The 12395-nt window shown below is 40.7% G+C and overlaps 1 protein-coding gene across 1 annotated transcript; it reads right to left on the bottom strand.

Moving 5' to 3' along the window:
- rb1cc1 (RB1-inducible coiled-coil 1) lies at nucleotides 1–11405 on the bottom strand. Its single transcript, XM_068748481.1, has 22 exons — nucleotides 11200–11405; nucleotides 10982–11108; nucleotides 10715–10885; nucleotides 10401–10603; nucleotides 9771–10179; nucleotides 9504–9674; nucleotides 9223–9407; nucleotides 8635–8821; nucleotides 8252–8333; nucleotides 8108–8172; nucleotides 7900–8003; nucleotides 6729–6855; nucleotides 4619–6543; nucleotides 4229–4412; nucleotides 3625–3733; nucleotides 2901–3195; nucleotides 2305–2356; nucleotides 2176–2223; nucleotides 1768–1826; nucleotides 1412–1539; nucleotides 1099–1169; nucleotides 1–891 (listed from the first exon to the last, which is right to left on the bottom strand). Exons 1-22 carry the CDS (start codon nucleotides 11268–11270, stop codon nucleotides 814–816), a joined length of 4851 nt encoding a protein of 1616 aa, XP_068604582.1. The 5' UTR covers nucleotides 11271–11405; the 3' UTR covers nucleotides 1–813.
- Between the last annotated feature and the right edge of the window lie 990 nt (nucleotides 11406–12395).

Raw genomic sequence — 12395 nt, forward strand, 5'->3', positions numbered from 1 at the left:
TATGTTTGGGATCAGTCCTTTATTGTTTCAAAACTCTATCTTTTACAATACAGTCATTTATTGTTACATGTGATTTGATGGGTAATGTACAATGCCTTCCGATAATGAAACAGTCACAAAGTATTCCTTTCTACGTTTCAATAATCTACGATAGTGAGAAGTGTGTGCTGATATATTTACTTAGTTCTGACAGCTCAGTTAACTTCCCTATTCAAATCAACAAAAGCATCGTTTTTGAAAGTGCATTTCAAGGATTGTAAGGTCGACTGCTTCCATCAGGCAGCCGTAATGTACATTTCAGTCCTGACAGAGGGCCACGCTGCTCTGTGAGTAACAAACGGCATTAACTACATTTCCAACTACAACATTTATCTGGATAAGTAAATCAAATAAAATATAGCAATATGCATGCCATGAACATTCCTCCTTTAACATTTATAATAAATGTATATTTTATGTTGACAATAATGCAGTAATTTCCACAAAAAGGACAAATGCTGATAATGACAACTAATATTTACCATCCAAAATTTGTTCAGTTGTACACGCGGGTCAAATGGCGTGATGCCAGTGTGACTAGGGCCATTCCCTAATGAATTTAATAGCATTTGGTCCACAATAACAAATTAAAGTTTTTTGTTTTTTTTATGTGGTAGCAGGTGGATATTATGAACTGAAATTCAAAATAGCATGATGACAATCTTAATCCATTCCATGTTTAACGTCTTTTTGGATTTTCAAGTAATGAATTATGATGTGAAGTTTCTGTTGAAAATTAAGCAATATAAATATACATATTAGCTCAACACGTGGCTACACTTTTCTGTTCCAAGGAACAGCTTTCACTCTGTAGAACTTTGTTCCTAACGGAACCTTGAACCTGTTCTGTGCCTGGTGAAAGAAAGAAAGAAACAAAAAGAAAGAAAACTTTGTAAGACATGAAGGAGGTTTGGACCATGCATAGAGACAAAGCAGCACAAAGTCAGCACAATAAAATATTTATTGAAATTTAGATTTACAAATCCACGCTTCATTGATGCCCACATTCTGGCTCTTATATATTCATGATGTACTGTATGTGTTAAAAACACTTTGTACCTTTTTTGCCTGGCAATATTCCTTCTCCATCACTTTTCCAAGTACCCACGGTCGTCTGGACGTCCCCGTCGCTGAACAGCGAAGCAAATGGACTTGTTAAGCAAATAAGCATTGAACGCACCACAAACAAATTGTATTTATTAAAATCTAAATTGTGGTAAACTTGTGCATAAGGAATGTAGCAGTATAGTAATTTATCCATTAATTGAAATAAACAAATATCGGCAATACATTTTTAAAATTAGAACAAATGTATATTATTTTATATATAACACTATAGTTGTCATTACGGTTTCAAAAGACAGGAACTGACCTGGTTTGAGGTCCAGCGCAGTGAGAGACTCTGAGTGGAGGAAGTAGAGGGTGGGACCAACAGTGAACAGCACGTAGTTGTCGTGCCTTTCATCCAGGATGATTAGAACCAAATCGCCTACCTGGAAACTGAAGCATAAAAAGATGGACATACAAATAAAGGGACGATGACACAGGGATCAGCAAACTGCCAACAAACAAGACAACACATTAACGGTAATTGCGCAAGAGTACCGGTATGTATAATTACGCTGCGTGTAATGGTCTCTCCCTAAAAACAAATACCGAATAAAAAAACAAATCACACATATGAGAAAGCGCCCTTTACAGCCGAGGGGGTATTTGTTATTCACTTACTCTCTGATGGCGATTTTGTCTGAATGCCGTGACGACACGGATGACATGCTCTGAGACATCTACGAAGGACAACATTACACATTATACATGGCAGGGTTAAGAAACATTGGCTACACAGTCAAAAGTAGGCTTATTAATTAGTAGCACTATTTACAGTTCAACCTTCTCTGTCAATCAATTGTCTTGAGTCTATTAATAATTAAAAGCAGAGTCTTCCCAACCACAGAGTGCATCTTTAAACCTTACAGAAGGATAGGTCTTTGTTTCGCTCACATTCTCATGACACTAATGAGACCTAAAATAACTTTTCTTCACCGACTCATTCCTCGTCTTGGATTCACACTTTGATACTACTGCCATCTAGTGGAGCACGCGTTACATCGCTCACAGGCGGATGAAATGACTCACCAGTCTTTGACTGAGACGCTTGTTTTCTTCTTCTTTCATATGTAAAGTCTGAAATGCATAGACAAACACTTAGAGTCATCGTGTCTAGTGCTCTCAGATGTAATGGATATGCACTGTGCGTCGATTTACCCTTTCAAGCAAGAGTATTCGCTGCTTCTCCTCTGAGATCAGGACATTCTCACTACAAAAAAAAAGAAAACGAGACTGCATTACTGACAAATGGCCAATATAAAATGTGAACAAAATTCTAAACACTTCAAATATGAACTGGTTCTCATTCGCTGTTTTATTACTTCAAGGTGACCAGTATTCATAACAATAATGGAAATCTCATACCGCCTGATCTTAGCCTGCCTTCATTCCAACATCGAATGTCTATTCTGGGGTTGCACGTTTGATATTTTACACAATGCCCTTTTGAAACCATTCATCAAGCACACAAAGGGCTTTCTTTCACTGGCTTGACAACCATTTTCATGTCATCATAAGAAAAGCCAAGTTCATGTCTGCCGTATGTTCGCTATGGAAATACAGGATATCTCAAACGTGCAAAGAATAGTCACAAATCTATCCTTAATCATGAAATAAAATAATACAAATTATTTTTAAAATAAAACAATCAAAGTGACCTCATCTTTGACTTTGGCAATTATTTCAGCAATCGAACCAAGACGCCGGCCTCACACTATCAACCAAACATGCTTTATCAGAGAGAACATCCTTACTGGACTGTCACCATGCTGGCTTCTACAGCTGAATCAACTTGCTCGTCATCTCGAATGGCTGCTACAGACACCAGTCTGTCGGTTTCAGATGTGAACTCAGAGTAGCACGCTCCAGAAACAGGCACAGCCCTGGCTGCTGCTGCCGCTGCCTCTGGGAACTCCTGGGCTGAGGGGCGAGGAGTAAAGATGGCAGAGGAGACCAGCGCAGTGCTGCGCAATCGGTTGAGCTCTTCTTCCAAGTGTTTCTTCTCCTGCATGACACAAGCTCTGTCTTCTGAGAGCGTCTCTATCAGAGCTGCAAAGAGTTAAGATATATCAGAACTGAGCGGCACACAATGCTAGAACGGACACGGCAAACGGTACAGAGGAACATACATAGCTGAGAACATTCCTAAAGAGGAATATTAACATAATTATACACTGCTCGGACAAATCCATGTTTGAAAACGATGTCTGTCATGCTCTTTCAGTCGGAGTCCCATGATTCCTGGTATTGTCATCTTGGAATATGTCCAGCTCGTACCTATTTGCGTAGTTAAATCCAGGCGGCAACTGGTTTTTTTTTTGAGCATGCAGCTTATTTCCATCTCATATTGTGCCAACATCTTTCATTCAACCAAAACGTGTGCCCTTTTAAACACAATTGCTCATTAGCCGTGTCTTTCATCAGACGTTAAAAGGTGACTGCCTTCCTCTGAACGCACTCCTCTTCATCAACGCTTACCTTTGTCCTTGTCCTGCTGCTGGGTGACTTTAAGCAACTCCTCTGTCAGCTCATTAATGATTCGCTCCTTCTTCAACTTCTCACGGGTTAGAACGGTGTTGAAATGAGTCTAGAGAAACAGTCAGTAAAAACGGTTAACCAGCTCACCAGTGGTTTTTGATGGAAACAGAGAATTCACACCAAAGCAAGAATGGTTTGAGGTTGGTTTTTTTAAACTGATTTGTTTCTTTTTTTTTTTTTTTTCAATCCGTGTCTGAGCTTTTCAAAATGTAACAAAAAAATACAATTCACTATAATTATCATGTTTAAAGCTGATCAGACTGAATTTCAAATAAAACATGCAATACTTTCAGAAAGTTAAAAACACAGCTCTTTGGATTTAGTTTATTGTACCGACATTCTAATATGCATCGATATATTACTTGAAAGAAATTGAATGCAAATGCTACAGCGCTTTGGGGGAACTGAACAACAAACAGCTGAAAGCTATGTGTCAAATCTGATGGTTAATTGTCTTGAAAAGAAATTCGATCACGCTTTAGTTTCTGTTACACTTACATCAACAACATTAATGTTGCTGTTTCTTTAAAGCCAAATTACAAACCTGCTGTTCTGCGATTAGGGATGTCTTGATGTTTTGTAGCTCCTCATTCTTCTTTTTCTCCAGGAGCTCTATCTGGGACTGCAGGGAGGTCTTCTCCTGCTGCTCCTGCTGTTCTGCCGGGTCTAGTGGCAGACGTGGTCCAGCAGCTGCACCTTCCTCGGCACGCAGCGACAACCCTTCTTCACTGAAAGGCACATGAAACAAGTTATAGCAAAGAAATTACATAATCTAGGCACGCACAGAACACACGAAAACAGGCAAGAGAGTTCACTCTCAAGTGACAAAAATATAGGTTTTACTTTAACTCTTGACTAAATTAGAATGAAAACTTTGGCTACAGATTTTGCAGCTTCCTCACTCCACCACACGCCATTGTGAGTAAAAACGTACCTTTTTGAGAATTGTCGATCACGAAGCTCATTCTCCAGCTGTTTGATTTTTGCTGACAGTCTTTCCTCCATCTCCTCCTTCTGCTGCTCCAATTCTTGAAAGGCACCTAATGATGCAACTTTAGAGGCTTCTTCTTTTTCTAAATTTTTCTCAATGGCCAGTCTGTTTTGCTCCAGCCGTTTGAAGAGCTGCTCGTTTTCTGCCTGCAAATTGCTGATAACAGTCCTCAACTCTTGTTCCAGCTCTTGAAAGCTGCTCAACTGCTTTTCTTTTTCTTCGCTTCGAGCAGCCTCTTGTTGGTGCACCTCTTGCGTAAGATTCTCTTGTTGCGCGGCATGCTTCCTTTCAGCGTCTCGGGCTCTCAGCTGCAGAGAGGCCAGCTCATTCTGTAACAAAGTAGTCTCCTCATCGTGTCTATCCATCAGCTCTGAGATGCAGTGGTCCTTCTCAACCCTCATGAAAGTTCTCAGGTCAGATAGGTCCACGTCATACTCCTCATTTTTTGCTTGAAGCTGTTCTTTGATAGCTGCCAGCTCTTCCCTAAACCCTCTGGTCTCAACCTCTACCCGGGACTGCACTGCCTCATCCTGCTGCATCTTGGTCTCCTCAAATATCAGTCTCATGTCTTCTGTCTCTGACTCTTTGAGGACTAGCTCCATCTCCAGTTTGCAGCGGAGCTTGGCCAGCTCAGAATTCAGAGCCTCCAAGTCTGCTAATTGATTGTCCTTGTCTTTCAACACAGCAGCATGGCGATCTTCTGCGTCACTTAACTTTGCTCTATTTTCAGCACCAAGATGCTCCATAGCATTCTGGTTATCCTTGATAAGGTTCTCCACTTCGACCTTGTGCTCCTGCTGGATTCGTTCCTCCAGCTCCTTCAAGTGGGACCGCTCTACTACTTCCAACTCCTGGCGAATCTTTTCCCGGCTACGTTCAATCTCAAAGCGCAGGTTCTCAAGCTGGCCAGTAAGAGAGTCTTTTGAAGCCAATAATCTGTGGATCTCTTCGCCCTGATCACTAGTGATCTGCTCCAGGTCTTTGATCTTATCCATCTGATTACTGTCTGTTTCAGCCCATCGCTCTTTCTCATTCTCAAGCTGGGCAAGTTCTTTTTCTTTGCGCTGCAAAAGGCCTTCCAGTTCCAGCATTGCACGCTGGACATCTCTGACGATATTCTGGTTTACCTGGTTTTCCTCTTTTAGTGTTTGAGCCCGCTTCTCGTGCTCCTGCCTGAGGTAGATCAGCTCATGTTGATGCTGCTCCTTCAGTTCCTGTTCGCGGGTGTGGCAGATGTTGTCTACAACGTGGCGTACCTCTGTGGTCATATTCCTTAAGACAAAACTAAAGTCATGATGCTCTTTTGAAACCATGCCTCTTAAGTGATAGAGGTCATCTTTTACACTACTTAAGTTGGAATGGGACTCCTCTGCAGCAGATCGATACTTATCAATGACTTGCCTGAGAAGAGCGATCCATGAGTTCTCCCTCTGTAGTGTCGTGGTGTCCTGCATACGCTTGTTGTCAATAGCGTTGATGACGGAAGAATATAATGACTCAACCATCATTTCAGGGCTGGTGGGATCACTGATTGGGTTTGGGGAGGTCAAGTTCTCTTCAATCACAAATTCATTAACGGCAGACATGAAGTCAGATTCAGGGCTCTCTGCGAGAGAATCTAAATCAAGGGAGCCCTGCTGCAGGACCGGGTCCATGTTTGGATGGCCAATAGTTTCAAAGTCAAATGTCTGTGCATCTATGCTGTCCGGGGATAAGTCCTCAAGAGGAGCCGGAACCGGAACATGAAGGGGCCCCTGAAGGCTAAGCGAGGATAGGATTTTGGAGGACATCGGTGTTGTGGTCCCGGGTGTGCCTTCAGACTGTGATGTCACCACAGTCGATCTGTGAGAGCTCCGACTATAGGAATCCTGCAAAAACAGCAGCAAAGAAGAGAGACTGAGTAAAGTCTTAAATTAATAAGCAAAAGCAAAGTCACTGCATTTAAAGAATATATTTTGATTTAATTTCTTTCATGAAAAAGCAATCTGCACAAATCTGAATGTCCACTAACTAAATAGTACAAATAAGGAATCTGTAATGAAGCCGTTATTACCCTTTGTTCACTTAGCAGGTCAGTTACTGTTCGGGACATCTCATCCACACTCTGTGCCGCTTGAACCAGCTGATGTAGCGTCTCTATGTGCCGATTCAAAGGCTCAAAGTCACACATTGCAGGTAGCCTTCAGAAGAAAAACACAAGTAATGAAGGCCAGGTACTTCTGAAATGTTCCAAGTACTACGTATGCAAGTCTCATCAAAGGACCGTGCTATGAAAGAATCAATGTAATGAAGAGCAAATGACTACAATTACAGCTTTAAGGTCAAGGCTAACTAGTTATCACATAAAGGTTAGGATTTGCCTCTCCACACAAGCCAAACTGCAGATTCGGGTAACAAAGGGTTCTTGTTTTTCCAGAGTTATCTGTTGTACAAGTTCAAAGAGGTTGCATCTGATGCAATCTGTCTGAGACTGGCAAATGTTTAGGTACAGAGAGCTAGCATCATATAGCTAGTTAACTATTTTGTCCATAACAAAGGCCTGAACGGGCACATGGATAATTCATAACTAAAAGTCTTAACTATCATTGACAGTTAGCATATCATAGACATCTTGTAGATGGTTTCCTACGCTCATGTGTATCTCAGCCCTTATTCTAACAGACCCAGTAAAACACATCTCATGACTTCATTTTAATATTCAAGCCAAGTTTAATGCATTGGTTTTATATAGTGGCAACGAAAGCTGCTTCACATTGTGTAATACTCATTAATATTACTACGATTGGGCAGACTGACAAAAGCGAAGCAACCAAAGTGGCAACGTAGGTGAAATGTCTTGCGCACATGTGCCGGAGGCAGGAATCGAACCGGCAACCTCTCAATCATAGAACGTCCCGCTCAACCACCTGCACCACCTTCAACCCCGACTGTGGTGAACTTCTTCAAACCCTCATGTGGAATTATTGTCCTCTTCACAATTATTAGCAACTGCTTTTGACACATTTGATATTATATAAGAGTGTCATATCTATCGTATTTATTGTTAAAAGCATATCTTACAAATTGTAAGAATTAATTGATGCGCACAAAACCTGATTTAGAAATGGTTACAAACTCCCAAATGTATTTTTTTATTGTCCATATTTTGTAACCGTTTTGGTAGTTTAAAATGACTGAAACATTTCTACCCAAAATCATGTTAATACTTGGGGATAATAGCTTACATAAGGAAAGGCTGCACCTCTACAGGACAACAAGATTTCAAGTACTGCAGGTCCTCAACAGAGATGTCTGGAAGTTCATCGTCAAACCTTCTGGGCTTTCGTGTCTACAAATGAGAATAAACAGAAAAAAAGAGAACAGACCCTTTGACAAAGAGTATAGATAATACATAATGCCAAGTTTGTAAGAGTATCTTAAATTTGGACTTACACAAAATGACGTTGGAGGCCAGGAATCAAGTCCTTTGAACAAACGATTTCTGAGGAAAGACTTCCCTGAAAGAAGAAAGAGAAAAAAAAGCACACCGTGTTCAAAGTGAATGTCATCAGATGAACGTTTGCAAAAGATACTTACTAAAGAGTTTCCCAAAGGATTCCCTTTTGAACTTCTCTGCCTCGTACAGAAGCTTCCCATCCTTCACAAGAGCGTATGCCCACTGAAAAGAATTTACAGCAAAATAACAATTCACTTACAGGACATGATGGAACTCGCCATTTTAGCAAAAAAGAAGCTTTAGCACCAGTCATGTTTGAAACGGTCCCATCCTGGAGCTAAAGGAATCATCTCCAAAATGTAGATAGTAGAACACGAAAAGATAATCAGTTTCAGTAAAACTATGAAACTACAATGACGATGTAAATACAACCAATATATAAAAAAGTATAAAATCAGTAACCACTTCGTCATGGTGACAATTACTATATATACACACACACACACAGGAATTTTGCACTGACCTCTCTGTAGTGGCGCATAAACATTTTTCTCCTGACAACTTCCACCACTGCCAAGCAATACATCTGGGGCACGGTACTGAGGGCTTCGACCACCCTCACTCTTTCTATCAGCTCCGTCAGAAGTCTGAGCAGCGCCTGGAGCTTCTCACCGTCCTGGTCGGCATGAAGCATCACGTAGCAGCACCACCTAAGGGAAAACCTCACTGCTGTTAATAGCAGAGTAATGATTATCTTGACTTTGATATTTTGCCTCTCATCCAAGAGACTTAGCGTCAGTTAGCGAGGTTAGTTGGGTTCCCTGCGCAGGCTCAAACGACACCTTTCACCCAAACTCCAAGCTCTTGCGAGTGCTGAATGACTGGGTTTCGACAACTCCCACACCGACTTAACAACCTGGTCCATCCCCACTATATTAAATATCTAAAAAAACCACCAGCCAGTCAGAACTGAAGAAGCCTATTGGATGAAAACCAAAACGTCTTTTCCTAAAAGTCCGGTTGACGTTATTCAAAACAGAGATCTACCGGTTAGCGTTATAAAAGTAGAAAAGGCAATAAATATTTGGGAAGGAGTGGCTTTGAGGTTTACTTGAGTCGAACTTGAAGGTTGTTTGCAAGTTCTTGCTTGGCAGTGGTGCACTTCTTTTTGATGTCCAGCAGCTTCCTGTGGTTGTTCAACATGATCATTAGCTGGTTGGTGTGACTCAGACACAAGTCAGGCAGAACAGATGTATCCTTCAGGTTTTCAGCTCGCTTCTGATTGGCTGAAAATCCCTGCAAGATACAAGACGTGAGCACAATTGTTTAAAAAAAAAAAAAATTGAAGACAATGAAAGCAGCTTAAATCCATTTATTGTTTACTTCACAAACCTGAGCGAGTTCTTTTTGTTCATTCACCAACTTCTTGCAGCTTGCAATCATTTGATCCAGAGCGTACAACCTGTCCTCGAGGCCCTTGATAGCTTTCATGTTTTGATTATCTAGCTTGGCAATTGTGTCACGGCAATCTGCCAGAAAGGGCTGAATGATCCTTGGGTCGAGCTGAAAGAAAAGATTCAGCCAGGATATTTTCCTCCACAATTTAAGACTTCATACTTCAACAGAAGAGATGCGTCCAGTCATATATCGCCGACTCACCCTAGTGATGGAGTCAAAGCATTTTCTCACAACCGATTCTACATCATTGGGTCTGTCTTGCACGTTGATCCAGTCTAATAATGTGACGTTGAAGTAGGGCGGGTTGGCAAACTCTGGCGTGTCATCATCCAAAAGCGCAGATCTCAGTCCGCCACTGTCAGTCATTGCATTTGTTTCCTGGTCTCCAGTTGGTTCGCAAGTTGCTGCCGCTGAAGCAGAGGAGGAGAATTTGGAGGGCCTCGGGACACCAGCAGTGCAGCGTACAGAATCAGTTGATTTTTCTTCTTCCGTCTCATCCGAATCCTTTTCAGGTGTTGAACTGGACTTTTCCATATTCTCTCTGTAACTGTGCCGTGTCAAACATTCCAGCAGAGGTATCCTGGCCATCACAGAAACTGCTGTTCCTAACCTGCAGTCATAACAAAATGCACATTTAGACTTCATCATCAAGCTCATTTATGCAGAAATGAATTTTTACTTGCATTTAATTAATGTTCTTTCACATCATTAATTGATAAAGGACTATGAATGATTTATTTTGAATTCTAACTATGTTCTTATTAATTTTAAAAACTAGTAAAGTTTAGCGAAGTACAAAATATCACATCATTTTTTTGTGTCAACACTTACTTTGTAAGTTTCATCTTTATTACTTCCAAGTCACTTTGATAATTTGAGTACGTAGTATCAAATTTCATGAGCAACTTCTGATACGACAGAGTGCAGTCATCCAGATTAGCCATAATGGCAGCCCAGCCTTGGTGCTGAAGGTGTTCATCATGAACCAAACGTTCACAGAAAGAACTAAGTTTATCGGCAACTTCAAACATTTCCTAGAAAGGCAAAAAAAAATAACAATGTTAGGAATTGAATTGAAGAATTTGACTTTCTTAAGACAGAGACAGAACAATGAAAGACAATCTTAAAAATAAACAGATAAATACCAGAGCAAGTTGTGTCCGAGAAGCAACAGTATGAAAGACAGCTGGCATGAGCAGAGATTCCTCCACTTTAACCTGAATCTCACTCTCAATTGAGAAGGTGGTTTTGGGGATCGTTGGATCCCGGTCACACAGGATCATCTCTTTGTTGAATAGGAAAATGGGGTTGGTTTCCTGCAGAGTAAAACAAGATTAACAGGAAGATCACGTATGCAAAATGTATGCCTTCCAGGCAAATAAAAATCACACAAAGAAAGTGCATGAACTTACAGTGCCAGCACTGTAGCTGCAGACACGTCTGTCTGCAGCCATGCATTCCCCTCCATTGACAACAAGGACTTGATGTTGAATAGCAATCTTGTATTTGGCTTGGATGGCATGTTTAAGCTCCAGCACACTAACATGAAAGAAAATGCATTTAAGTCACAATAGTTTGGGGTCACTTCGCTTTATTTCTCAATAACATTGGATAAGTATCGGTTTATTACTTTTGGACGGCAAGATCAGTGTCAAAAGTTAATGTGCTGCCATTGTTGACCTGGAACACATACAACTTCATATTGAATCTCCCAGAGTTCTTCACGCTTGCCTATCTTGCTCATCTAGTCTTTCGAATATACCCTGTGAAAACAGACATACATGAACATGAGGTGACACGCAGTGTTATTTTTTAAATGTTCTTATTTTCATCAAATGACTAATACAAACAGAATGACAGAAAGCTGCCTTATAATGATAGTTAATAATCAATAACATAAAATCAATATGTTAACTACGAGGGTAATAAGGACATTATGATTAACATGGTCTATGTTAATGCTCAGTCCACAGGGGATTGGCCGGATGAAGACCAGCACAGACAAAATGGATAAGTAGTGGTTGAGGTGCCAGTTTACTTCCTGAGTCCTCAAGTGCCTTTGAGCAAGGCAGCAAACCTGGACACCACAATGTAGCTGCTCATCACGCCACCATTTTTGTATGTGTGCATGTGTATTAAGACTTATACATGTGTGTATTCAGACTTATTATGTGTGGGAAGAAAAACATTTTGTGGAAAAAAAGATTGTTTGTGTTGAGTGCAAGTAGAAGTTCACCGTTGCTGGATAAGTAAAGGGTTGTTTTTCTTCTGCTTAGTAGGATTTGCCTCCTTTTTCTTTTATAAAAGACGAAAATGGTATCCAATTCCACATAAATTCTTAAAACAACCACATTTCCTGCCTATACAACTAATTCATTTACCGAGTCATGAAGTCACGTTACAAACTGCTGTAAAGGGTTCAAAACATAAGAAATCATTTATTGCATGCCGGTCTGCAGTAAGACAAAGCCAAACTTTCGCAAAGTACAAGTAGAAGATTTTGTTTGGTGATGTTCATGTGGAGGGTCAGAAAAAAAAGTGCTGCACTGATGAAACGATACATTATCTACACAACGCGTTAGAGTAGCGTTAACTAATGTAAAACACAATAGAGAAGCTAAGCTGCCATCACAGCAGACAATGCGAATGCTGGTTAGCTAATTGCCCTTAACAACGGATTGCACGTCTCTAGGCCTCTATAGCTCAGGGTTACCCGACTGTAAATGTGTATGTTTAATAGCGGCTATTTGGAAGACATCGACACTTAATATTTGATGTTAACATCGAGGCCACCAACCATGCATTGGTATCGTGCGAAGGATGGGT

Source organism: Brachionichthys hirsutus, chromosome 15 (assembly GCF_040956055.1).
Source record: "Brachionichthys hirsutus isolate HB-005 chromosome 15, CSIRO-AGI_Bhir_v1, whole genome shotgun sequence".
NCBI lineage: Eukaryota > Metazoa > Chordata > Actinopteri > Lophiiformes > Brachionichthyidae > Brachionichthys > Brachionichthys hirsutus.

Excerpts from the sequence above, each read along its gene's own strand:
- rb1cc1 (XM_068748481.1), bottom strand. The coding sequence starts at position 11,270 with ATGAAGTTGTATGTGTTCCAGGTCAACAATGGCAGCACATTAACTTTT. Across the intron at positions 8,334-8,634 it reads TTATGCGCCACTACAGAGAG|TGGGCATACGCTCTTGTGAA; the intron begins GTCAGTGCAAAA and ends AATTCTTTTCAG. Across the intron at positions 8,004-8,107 it reads GGCCTCCAACGTCATTTTGT|ACACGAAAGCCCAGAAGGTT; the intron begins GTAAGTCCAAAT and ends TCTCATTTGTAG.